This window comes from Diabrotica virgifera, chromosome 7 (genome assembly GCF_917563875.1).
Source record: "Diabrotica virgifera virgifera chromosome 7, PGI_DIABVI_V3a".
NCBI classification, from domain to species: domain Eukaryota; kingdom Metazoa; phylum Arthropoda; class Insecta; order Coleoptera; family Chrysomelidae; genus Diabrotica; species Diabrotica virgifera.
Genome location: NC_065449.1, coordinates 2,763,588 through 2,776,710, shown reverse-complemented (window position 1 = coordinate 2,776,710; position 13,123 = coordinate 2,763,588). Strand labels below are relative to the sequence as shown.

Sequence of the window (13,123 nt, the reverse complement as noted above, 5' to 3'; positions counted from 1 at the left end):
ATGTTATCAGAAACTTTTTGTGTATTCGCCAGTTTATGAAAGAAGCTGCAGCAAATAATGCTGAACCAACTGTTAGTGACATTAATGAAATTCTTCTTGTTGAATTAAAATTGCTGTGGGTTAAAGCATCCATTCCGATAATATCCGATCAACAAATTAAATCTAAATTAAAGGAATTACATCAAAAATACAGAAATATTAAAAAACCTATGAAAAGTAGAAACTCAGCCAATATGCAAAGAAAGGTTAAAGATTTTAGAGATTTATTGGAAAAGAAATTGTTTGATATTGCATCATGCAAATGTTCTGACTATTTATTATGCAAATGCAAAAATAAAATACCGGCTCGAGAGCATGACTTCATTAAAGATCAGAGGCATGATAGAAAAATGGTAATTGGTTCGGTGGATAAAGTAATTACCAAAAAACTAGAACGCTCTATTTACCGGAAAATTGTGGAAACACAATCTCCAATAGCTACATCTTCTTCATCAAGATCCGAAACACATCTTCCAGTAGAACAAATTATAAGTGAGTCTTCAGATGAAAGTGCCACAAGTGTCTACGAGAAAAATACAAAAACCGGAACAAAAGACGATTTACCGAATACAAAAAAAACAAAACAAATGCGAATTAGTTTGCCAAACTTAGCTCAAGCATGCGATCGTACAGGAGTATCTGATAGAGTAGCATCCATAATAACAAACTCGGTGTTGCAAGATCTAAGTTTCATCTCGGTAGAAAGTCATGACAAAATCATAGATCGGAGTAAAATTAGGCGGGAGAGAAAAAAAAGGCGCAACCAGATTAAAATTGATGATACAAAAATTTTTAAATTTCTTCATGGAATCTATTTTGATGGTAGAAAAGATAGAACTCTACAAAATGAAATGAAGGATAATAAATACTACAAAACTACCATATCTGAAGAACATATTGTCTTAGTCTCTGAGCCCAAGTCAAAATATATAGGACATATTAGTGTATCGTCGGGTAGTGCAGAAGAAATCAGCAAGACAATGTTGGACTTTCTAAATAAAAATGTAGACCTTGATAATTTGGTAGCTGTTGGATGCGACGGAACTGCTGTCAATACAGGTATTCACAATGGTGTTATCCGTAAAGTAGAACTTGCAATTGGTCGATCAATGCAATGGTTTATTTGCATATTACATACCAATGAACTACCTCTGCGCCATCTAATAAAGCACTTGGATGGAGAAACTACCGGACCACGTGAGTTTTCAGGACAAATTGGAAAAGGACTACAAAACTGCGAGCATCTTCCTGTAGTTAAATTTGAGCAAATTCGATCAGTTTTACCCAAATATGATGCAAAGGAAATCGAGAAGCTTAGCACGGATCAGAAATATTTATTTGAAATTAGTAATTCAGTATCTAACGGTAAAATCTCGAGTGACTTAGCAAGAAGACAACCGGGAAAAATTTCACATGCTAGATGGCTAACAACTGCAAGCAGAATTCTTCGTCTTTACGTAGCAACAGATCCTCCTTCGGAAAACCTAAAATCTTTGGTATGCTATATACAAAACGTATATGCCCCACTGTGGTTCGAGATTAAAGCAAGACCATTTTGTTTTGATGGACCAGTACATTTATTTAATTTAGTAAAAAGGACGAGGTATTTGTCACCTGAACTGCAAAAAATAGTGGACAGGATAATACAAATTAATGGTTATTTTGCACATCCTGAAAATGTGTTGATAGCAATGCTTTGTGATGAACGGCAGCATATCAGAGAGTTAGGTTTGCGGCGAATCTTAAAATCCAGAAACTCCCATGAAATAAGAAAATTTAAAGTCCCAGAAATTAACTTTAACGCAAATGACTACATTGAAATGATTGACTGGCAACAATTAGTGATAAGCGAACCTCCAATGACAAAAAAAATTTCAACAGAAGATCTAAAACAGATGATTAAAGATGTTCCTGAAGAAATGGAGATACTACGTTTTCCCTGTCACTCCCAAGCTATAGAACGCTGCGTTAAGTTGGTAACAGAGGCATCCTTAAAAGTATGTGGGCCTGAAGCAAGAGATGGCTTCATAAGGTCCCAAATAGTTTCCCGACAAGCATTACCTAAATTTAACACAAAAGTTGAGTTTTTAGCTAATCTCAAGCATTAAATCATAAACGTTTTAAAGGTGGGTGGGTGGGTGGAACTCGAATTGCAGCCACCTCCTCGTGGTGAGTTCTGGGTTGTTTTCACGGAAAACAAGCGAAGAGCTGCAAAAAAAATCACTTTATTTTAATTTTTAGGTGGCTCGGGGCACCGGAAAAAATTATCGCATCAAATTCATTTTTTGCAAGCTACTTACACTACACGTGAGACCACTTTTCCACATACAGGCGAAAAAATTTGAGAAAAAAAAATTTTTGTTTTATTTTCACGTTATCTTAATTTTTAGGTGGCTTGGGGCACCGGAAAAAATTATCCCATCAAATTCATTTTTTGCAAGCTACTTACACTACACGTGAGACCACTTTTCCGCATACAGGCGAAAAAATTTGAGAAAAAAAAAAATTTTGTTTTATTTTCACTCCACCCTACTGTACAAAAAACATGGCCATGATGAAAAGTCGTATTCTAATGTTTTGGCAATGCTCTGGCGTCAGACATCTTGAATGACGCAATGAATCTTGAATGAACATGTTTTTGTAGTAAAAAGGGTATATGTACTTAGCTTTGATTTTGATCAAATTCTGAAGTTTTGGCAGACACTGTACGTGAATTACTTTGGGATAATTAATAAAGAAATACTTTCTAAATAGAGAAAATACTATTATTAAACATGTCTGACATAAATGATGACGAATCTACTTTCGATAAATTGTGAGTTTTGTTCCATATGTCTATGGATTCCAAGTAATTTTTTTAAAGCACAATAAGATCGCTGACGATTTTCACTATCGGGAATTTTATTCCGTCTCGAACTTCACTTGACCGAATCTGGGTCTTTTAATTTCAATTTCTCCATCTAAATTTTCTCCAGAACTAGAAGGACTTCCCACGCTTTGTTCGTCCATATGCCTCTTCAAATCCATACCGATGTTAGAGTAATGTCCGGTGCTGAAAAAGAAAAAGATAGCATTAGAGGCGCTAATGTGATTTTTTTGTGAAATGAAGCAATACATAAGTAAAGAAGGGTACCAAGTCTGGAACAGATGATAAAATAAATAAGCCACAATTTTACTAAAAAAATGATTTTATTAACATTTCGACGTCCAAATCGGCAAATGACAACGGCATTCGATCTGGACGTCTAAATGTTAATAAAATCTTTTTTTTTGGTAAAATTGTGGCTTATTTCCCATCAAAACTAGTTAATTACAAAAATGCCACAAGAAAATAGCGTCAGAACAACATGATAAAAAAGGTAAAAGAGGAGAACAGAGGCAAAAGAAGAGAAAAAAATAATTAAAAATAGAAGAAAACAATGTCCAAAAAGAAGTTAGAAATTTGTATCAATGAATAAAAAAGACACGAGTGACACAAAATAAATGTACAATGTGTTACAGAAATAAAGATGGTAGGCATACTATTAGGAGAAAAGACAGAAAAATTAAACAGATGGGCAGAGTATGTGACGAATTATTAAACGAGAACGGCCAAACAGAAATCGAAATACAACAAGACACAGAACAATACCAAAAACAAGAACCTACAGAAATGGAGATAATAATAGTAATAAGAGACTTAAAGAATAATAAAAGTAGGGGAGAAAATATAGTGCCAGCAGAGGCATGAAATTTTAAAAGTAGGAGGAGATATACTTCAAAAAAAGATACATAGCTCGATATATTGTAAAAATATGGAAAACGAAAAAATGCCATATAGTCCAGGGCGCATCTGTTTTGAGATGGACGTTGAGAGGTGACTCATATTTTTTTGCAAAAATTGCTTGGAAATACTTGGAATTAACTCACATAATAATAATTGAGTTATCCTCCCACTCAAAAAGGTCCGGAATTTTGTTTAAATAATTAAAATGTCAAAAAATGAAGGAAAAATTCGATTTTTTTCTTTGTTTATTGATTATAACTTTCAAAGTGTTCACTTCCGAGAAAAGTTGTACTAACATAAAAGTTGCGTAATTACTACAAAATAAGATTGGTTAAACATTTTAAAAATTGTCACCCTTGTTGCAAAATAGCAATAATTGCGAAAAAACCATAAAAACACAACTATTCACATTTTACGCTTTTCAACCATTTGTGCTACACATAGGACCTTCATATTTTACTCTGAAAAACTATATGATGTAGTAAAACAATATTGTAAATTTCATTAAGATGGATTCCATAGATTTTGCAAAATAAATTTTGCAATCCAGCTTTCGCAAAAAAAATCATTTTTTCAAAATGTTGCAGGACTGAAAATAAAGCAGATAGAAAGTTCAAATTTTTTTACATATTATAGAAGAATACAGTACCTTTCATTTTAAATTTGTAAAATTAAAATCGATTAACTATCACGGCGTCAGGAATTTTTGAAGTTATACTTATTTAGGCGCGATTGAGATTGAGGGTGAATTTATATTGATCTGCGCGCATGCGCACACCGACAGTATGGTATTAGTCGTTATACGGGCTCTGATTGGGTGTTGAAATGATCTGTCAATAATAAATAATTGTTCAATATAAAGGTAAACAAATGTATATACAGTGGAACCCCGTTAACTCGGATTAATTGGGACCGCGGCCGATCCGGGTTATCGAAAATCCGGGTTAGCCGGAGAAAATGGTAAAAATTAATAAAATATGGTATGCTTACAGATAAACTCCGTTATAATTGTCACACAGACACTGGTAAACCACGTTCGCATTCCACACAAAACCACACATACAAAGCGTCGTCAAAAGTCTCATTCTTAGCTTTATTAGCTTTGCACCGATTAAACTGTCTTTTGTTATCATTTTGAAAAAAAAAAAACTTCGATTTTAGTTCTATTTTTCTTCCAATCCGATACTGTAGATGTACCGACACCATAATATAATGCTGCAAGATTCACCTTTATCAATTCTACTTAATGCTTCTAGTTTCTTTTCCATTGCCACTACAACATTTTTACGTTTTGTTGCCCTTATAGACAAAAGACACGCAAACACAAAATCTGAATAAATTTACGAACGATTACAAAACGGAAGCGAACAATAATACGACTTTACTACACATAATACCGTCTCTGATGTTATGTTATTTAATAAAAGTGATGACTAAGACCATTGTTAAAAAAAGAATTTTAATAGTCTTTTCTAAACAATGCTAACACAGACAGTTTCAAAAAAATAAAGGATAATACAGGTGCATGTTGTTTTCGACAATGAATGTGGTGTACCATGAGTCATTTTTACTATGTTATACCTATGTAGTTCAATCCGGTTCCATTATCTCTCAAATATAATATTACATAGAGTTGGTACAAAACCTCGTGAACCTTGAAAATGCGTATGTATAACCGAAATAAAATGAAGCCAAAAACATACGACTATTTTATTTGCTGCGAATTGCGCGACAGGGTCCCATCTGCACCCTGATATTTTCAGTAATGTCGGATTCATCAATCGTTTCGTTCGTATATTGACGTCACCAAATGAATGAATTAGGTTCACGAGATTTTGTAACAGTAATACATTTTTATTGTTGAAATGTTTGTCTGATAAAAATCGGTCCGGGTTAGCCGGAGTTCCGGGTTATCGGGGGCCGACTTATCGGGGTTCCACTGTATTAGTTTTATTGTTGTGAGGACAGAAACAAAAAAGTTTATAATTGTAGTGACATTTAAATAGTTTTTAAAAGCAACAGGTACGTAATAATTGTAAATGTATCATAGGTACCTACCTATTTGAACCTACGAAAATACATAGTATGTATTATTTTTTTTTACATAATTTGATTACCATCAAAATTTCTATCAATGTTCACCTAATACATTGTTTTCTTACTCTATGTTTTGTTGTATTTTTTCAATTCTAAATCATTTCAATTCAAAATCAAAATAATTTAATTTAATTCAAAAATGTCAAAAGCTTAATCCGTTTAGTTAGTCGATCTTCGCACATAATGACACATTGCCTCCGTGGCGAAGCGTTTAAGGCGAATGAACCCCAATATACCAACCGCGCTGATAGCTGGTTCGAATCCCAATAAAAACTTTTATTTTTTTATTTTTTTTTTATACATTTTATGATTGTAAGTATATTTATTATATAATTTTATTTTCAGAAAATACGTATTTACTTCAAAAAATTTCCGACAATTAATGTTCAGAAATCATTTGTGGCATTTTTAATGTGTTTGTGTGTGTTTTATTCTTTTATTATTTTAATTTTTGGCACTGTTTTAATAAAAATGTTTGAGAAGTAGTAAGTATAAATTAGTTTAATATTTAAATAAAATATAAATAAAAAGTATATTAATTTCGTTTAAATCATATAATAGAAGTATAACTTCTTACGTGCGTACAAAGTACACACACATTCTTTTTTTTTAAATAAAGATTAATTTTGGTGCTATGCGCAGGACAGAGGTGTTCCATTCACACAAGTTGATTTCCACCAAAAATTCTTGCAATCTTTATCTAATATATTATTTTATTACTCTATATTTTGTTGTATTTTAATATTTTACTTCCACAAAAATTAAAATAATTTGATTATTGTTTGTGAAATATCGTTTAAACAATTGCATATGTTTAAAAATAATAAAACTTTTATTCTCTAAGTTAAAATATATGAACACAGAAAGTTTTTGCTAAAAAAGTGTTATTTCAAAGGACAGGGTATGTGTTTTTATTTTGCAATAAACAAATTTATTTATTTATGTCGAAATGTAATACAAATTAAAATGTATCAATCATTATCAAAGGTCATTGGAATGCCCAATCAGAGCCAACTATACGCTATCCTGCGCGTAGCACCAAAAATTAATGTTCATTTAAAAAATTCGTGACGCCGTGATAGTTAACCGATTTTAATTTTGCAAATTACAAATGAAAGGAACAATATTGTTCTATATGTAAAACAAATTCAACTTGCTGTCTGCTTTATTTTCAGTCCTGCAACATTTTGAAAAAATGAATATTTTTTGCGAAAGCTGGATTGCAAAATCTATCAAACCGATCTTAATGAAATTCACAGTGTTGTTTTATTATATCATATAGTTTTTCTGAGTGAAATATGAAGGTCCTAGGTGTAGCATAAATGGTTGAAAAGCGTAAAATGCGAATACTTGTTTTTTTATGGTTTCTTTCGCAATTATTGCTATTTTGCAACAAGGGTGACAATTTTTAAAATTATTAACCAATCTTATATTGTATGAAATTTAATTACGCAACTCTTATGTTTATGTAACTTTTCTAGGAAGTGAATACTTTGCAAGTTATAATCAAAAAACGAAGAAAAAATCGAATTTTTCCTTCATTTTTTGACATTTTAATTATTTAAACAATGTTCCGAACCTTTTTGAGTGGGAAGATAACTCAATTAATATTATATGAGTTATTTCCAATCAATTTCTGCAAAAAAGTATGAGTCACCTCTCAACGTCCAAATGTACTAATATTTTTACACATCCGCCTTGGTCTAATAGCAATGACACACTCTGCCCAAATCACAAGAAAGGTGATTAACTACTGTCTATGAAAATTACAGAGAAATCGTACTATTAATAGTACATTAGGTAGGTATAGATATAAGGTATTGGCAAGGATTATAAGAACTAGAATATAGACCTACGAAACAGAGATAATAGGAGAATACCAGGCTGGTTTCAGACAGAGAACAACAACCGATCAAATATTTATGGCTAAAATTATTACAAAACAATAGTTATGTACAAAATCTACGCTTTCATAACTATGCTGTTTAATGGTTTTAAAATGGGCCTATTATTCATCTCATGAAACGGATTATACGAAACAATGAGATCACTAGGAATGTCAGAGAACCTGATAGGATTAGTTTAAGTGACGCTAACTAATACAATCAGTCAATGAAGCCATGCCATGACAGAAGGAAGTTTTTCAAATCAGTTTAACGTCAATAGATGATTAAAACAAGAAAACCCCCTGTCAATAGACTTACTCAACGTAGTACTAGAAAAGATAGATTTTATTAACGTTTCGAGTAGTATTTTGTATTTTGACAACAGTACCCGATTTTAAAAAAACGTTAATTGGTTGAGAAAGGGCGTAGTTAAGAATAGATCGAAGGACCACCAGCCATGGGCTGGAAAGAAAAGCGGTTTACACGTAACAAACTTTATTGTATGAAGAATGGTGAATAAAAAACTAGGATGGTTATGTGCGTATAACTGACGTATGACACTGACGTACGTATAACACTGACGTTGGACTGTCACTTTACTTCACTGTATAACTACTACAACGATAAGATTTGCTGCGTACAGGAATGTTCTAGGCTACGAGTAACACTGGCAACATTGCTTTTGCGTTATTTTTAGCGGCATGAAGATTGCTATATTAAGCGACTGGCGACTGTTCTTTCTGCGGACTGATAGCGAACTATTCTACTCGAGGGCTAGAAGCGAACTGTGTTGTTGGAACTAGAAAAGCGCGGTAAACCTTTCGGTTTGGCGGCTTTTAAGGGACCGGTTGAGTGACTTCTGAGATCTAGGATTGGTTTGTGTACCGAACATTATTTGTATACAGGGTGAAACGTTATTTCACTAGTTAATAAAATTATTTTTTTCAATTTAATTGTGGCTTATTTCCCATATAAATAGTTAATTATAAAAATGCCACAAGGAAATAGCTTCAGATCAACATTAAGAAAAGATAGAGAAGCAAATATTCAGACAAGCGGCATGATTTGAACAAATGACAACAGTGCATGGGTTTTGCAGATGACTTGGTGTTTCTGGCACATTCAAGAATAGAACTTCGAAAAATGTTCACACAATTTTGAAGAAGCTAGAAAATAATATAATATACAGGGTGAGTGGGGAGGAATGTGCCAAACTTCAAGACTGTATAATATACTTAAAAATAATCAAAAATAACTCATATGTTGTTATTCGATTTTCATTTGTTTCCGGGATATGGGGTGTTAAAATTTGTTTTGTAAACTGACGATTTATTTGTTGCTCTAAAACCGGTTGAGGTGTGCAAATGAAATTTGGTGGTTTTTAAGACATAGTTGTTGCGCATGTTTTGACACACAATTAAGAATTTTATATTCACCATTGGCGCGCGTACGAGTAATAGTCTGAAATTTTTTAAAGAAAAAAAAATAGTACGCCACTGAGATATTTCAAATTAAAAATTATTTTTGAATTCCCTGTTCAATTTCTGACAAACAATCTATATTCATGTTTGTACATAAGATGCTTCGTTTTCATGCAAAAAATAAAATATCTTAACGCTTACAACGTATTCGGAATAAGTTTCTACACATTCATACAGAAACTTCGTCGAAAACTTTGTAAGCGTTGCATGAAAAAACGAAAGATAGATTTTTTGTCAAAAATTGAACGAGGAATTCAAGAAAGATTTTTAATTTGAAATATTTCAGTGGTGTACCATTTTTATCTTTAAAAATTACAGACTATTATCCGTATGCGCGCCAATGGTAAATATAAAATTCTTAATTATATGTCAAAACAAGCGCAACAACTATGTCTTAAAACCCACCAAATTTCATTTGCACTTCTCAACCGGTTTTAGAGTAATAAATAAATCGTTAGTTTGTAATAAAAATTTTAACACCCTATATCTCGGAAACAAATGAAAATCGAATAACAACATGCGAGTTATTTCTGATTATTTTTACGTATATTATACAGTCTTGAAGTTTGGCACATTCCTCCCCACTCACCCTGTATATATTATAGATCAATAAAAAATCAAGTATAAAGAAATGAGAGTGGAAAATGAAGAACAAAATACATGGATCACTCTAAGGACGAATGACACTGTATAAATTTGATAAGGTAACAGAACTTGAGTTCCTTGGTGTAACAGTTACAAATAAAGGAGACAAAGGAAGAGAGAAATAGATAAACGGTTTTTAAAAGGTAGTAAAGCAGTAGGATGATTAAACGCACTATTAAAGGCAAAAACGTGTCCAGGGCAGCTAAGTTTCCAACTTATGAAACAGTAGTGAGACCAAGGGTGTTGTATGCATGTGAAACTTGGACAATGAATCAGAAAGAAGAAAAAAGTTAGGATATTTGAGAGTGGAAATCTTGAGAAAAGTTTTTGTTAGTATAAGGAGGCTAATGGGGAATGATGCAGATGAACAGACCAGGAACTAATGGAGATGTATAAGAGACCCAAAATAAGACAGAAAATCAGGGCCCAGAGAGTTAGATGGTTGGGACATGTTTCACGAATACCACAAGAAAGAAACTTAAAGAGTTTTGTTTGAAGGAGAACAAGGGATGAAAAGAAGAGGGGAGACCACGAAGGAAGTGGTTTGATGCCGTCCAGACTGACATAGAAGAAATGGGACCAAGGGACTGGAGAGAACAAGTGAAGTACCAGAACAACTGGAAGAATCTAGTCAAGACTATCTAAGCCAAAGGCCTCTGAGAACTGTAGTGTTGTAAGTTCGTTATAATAAATATATCCAATTAAGAGGAGAGTATGTTGAACAATAAAATACCTTTAACTTTCAAATTTTTCTGTATATCGGACTTTGACAAGGACTCAGTCACTATAGTTTTTAGTTTATTATGAAAAAGGGTGTAATTTAATATTTTTTATTGGTTTTTTATGGTTATATTAAAGTTTTATTAGAGTCAACGAGTCAAATTAACACACTCTATAATTCAAATGTGACATACCTGTAAGCATAGTTTGCAGCTTGAACTATAACAGGTTGTGATGAAAATCCTCCTGGAGACATTGACCTTTCTTCAATATTGAATTTTTCTAAAAAAAATCATCAAAGTATATAATACAAAATATATAAATATATGTAGTCATCTTATAAATAATATTTTCTAGTTATTATACAGTGTGTCTGCGTAACTTGGAACCGTATGGGAAACTTTTTTTAATATCAATTTTACGAAAAAAGTTATTCTTTATAAAGTGCTCTGCATAGTCTAAAACCTAAGATGCAATCATCAGATATCAAATTTTATTAACAGTATACGATGTATGTCAAAAAATATGAAATTTCGCTCAAGAGTAAAGTGCCTTTATATTTCACAATACCAAAAATTGTCATTGAGAAAAGTTGTTTGTAATTAAAAATTATGTTATAATCTGCATTTACACTCTTCTGACTTTTTTTTTAATATTCCTCAAATCACGGACACCCAACATCATTTTTATTTATGATAGCTCCGTTATTATTAATTTTACGAAAACAAGTTATTTTATATGAAACGTTCTGTATAGCCCAAAAACTAAGATAAAATTATAAGATATTAAATTTTATCAATTTTATATAACATATGTCAAAAATATGAATTTCGCTGAAGAACGTACCTTTATTTTTCACAATATTGAAATTTGTTATTATAAAAATTTGTTCAGAATTAAAAACTATGTTTCAATATGCAGTTGCATCCTTCTAGTTGAAATATTGTGAACTATAAAGGTATTTTACTCTTGAGCGAAATTCATATTTTTTGGCATACCTCGTATAAAAATGAAAAAAATTGATATCTTATGATTGCATCTTAGTTTTTTGACTATTCAGATATTTTTATAAAGAATAACTTTTTTTCGCAAAATTAATAATAACGGAGTTATCTTAAATACATAAAAATGATGGGTATCCATAATTTGAGGAAAATTTTCAATTTTTTTTTCTTTTTTTTTCACAAAAAGTGTAAATGCATATTATAACATAATTTTTAATTTTAACTATTTATAATGGGAAATAAGCCACAATATTATTAAAAAATGATTTTTATTAACGTTTCATAAATTATAAAAATCATTTTTTAATAATATTGTGGCTTATTTCCCATTATAAATAGTTAAAATTGTAAAAATGCCACAAGAAAATAACTTCAGAATAATTTTTAATTATAAACAACTTTTCTTAATAACAATTTTTGATATTGTGGAATATAAAGGCACTTTACTCTAGAGCGAAATTCATATTTTTGAACATCCTCGTATATTATTGATAAAATTTGATATCTGATGATTGCATCTTAGGTTTTAGACTATGCAGAGAACTTTATGAAGAATAACTTTTTTTCGTAAAATTAATATTAAAAAAGTTTCCCATATGGTTCCAAGTTACGCAGACACACTGTATATAATTAAGAAACTACACTGCGCATCAGAGAACATGGGCCACTAATTAGTAAATCCGTGCAACACTGAGATTTTACAGTATTACAATATAAAAATGAAGGTGTAAATTATTCAGTGACCCTAACTGTATCATTAGTTACAATCAGGACAAGAACTCAATGATAAAGTCAAAAACAGATGAGTATCACTTTTTTCAATAATGTGTGTTGCCACCACGGTTCTGTTGACACTGCTCATTCGATCTGGCATACAACTAATCAAGTTTTGGACATGTCTCTTTAAAAACAAGTGATCCATTCTTCAATGAGAGCCATTCTAAGCTCTTCACATGCTGTTGGAGCAGGTATACGACGTCTTACACGTATTTTGAGAAGACTCCATACATGCTCAATAGGATTGAGGTCTGGACTTTGAGTAGGCCAGTGGGTTTTTTTGAAATACCAACATCTTCAATATATTGTGTTACAATCATTGGCGTATAATAGAATCTCGCATTAATTTTTATTAATTCTTTACTCAATACTGCTGGCATAAATTCACAAATTATTTACTACAGAAACACAAACACAAGCTCAAACTAAGAACATATTTAACAGGTCTTGCCAAACAACTTACGAAGCACCGTATTATTCGTCGGTCAAGCATTATATCACTGCCAATTCCTCTAAGGCAAAAAAATTAGAAATGTTTTTTTGTAAAACCAAATGATGTGAATGCGAAACCTCGATGTTTCTTTTGCCCAAAAGGGAAAAAAGAGAATTACTCAGCACCGATGTCATACACATTTGAAACCTCTATGTAAAGAGCATACTTCTGAAACAGTCTTCTGAGTTGTCACGTAAACTCTGCCATGTAAGGTC

General features: G+C 31.8%; 1 protein-coding gene across 1 annotated transcript in view; it reads right to left on the bottom strand.

The window, feature by feature from the left end:
* Positions 1-13,123, bottom strand: part of LOC126888368 (forkhead box protein K1-like) — a 122,702-nt gene that overhangs the window by 15,915 nt on the left and 93,664 nt on the right. The window contains exons 7-8 of the mRNA XM_050656565.1: positions 10,829-10,916; positions 2,568-3,091 (exon numbers count right to left, since the gene is read on the bottom strand). Of these exons, the coding sequence (XP_050512522.1) occupies positions 2,941-3,091; positions 10,829-10,916 (239 nt within the window). The 3' untranslated portion in view covers positions 2,568-2,940. The remainder of the gene's footprint in view (positions 1-2,567; positions 3,092-10,828; positions 10,917-13,123) is intronic.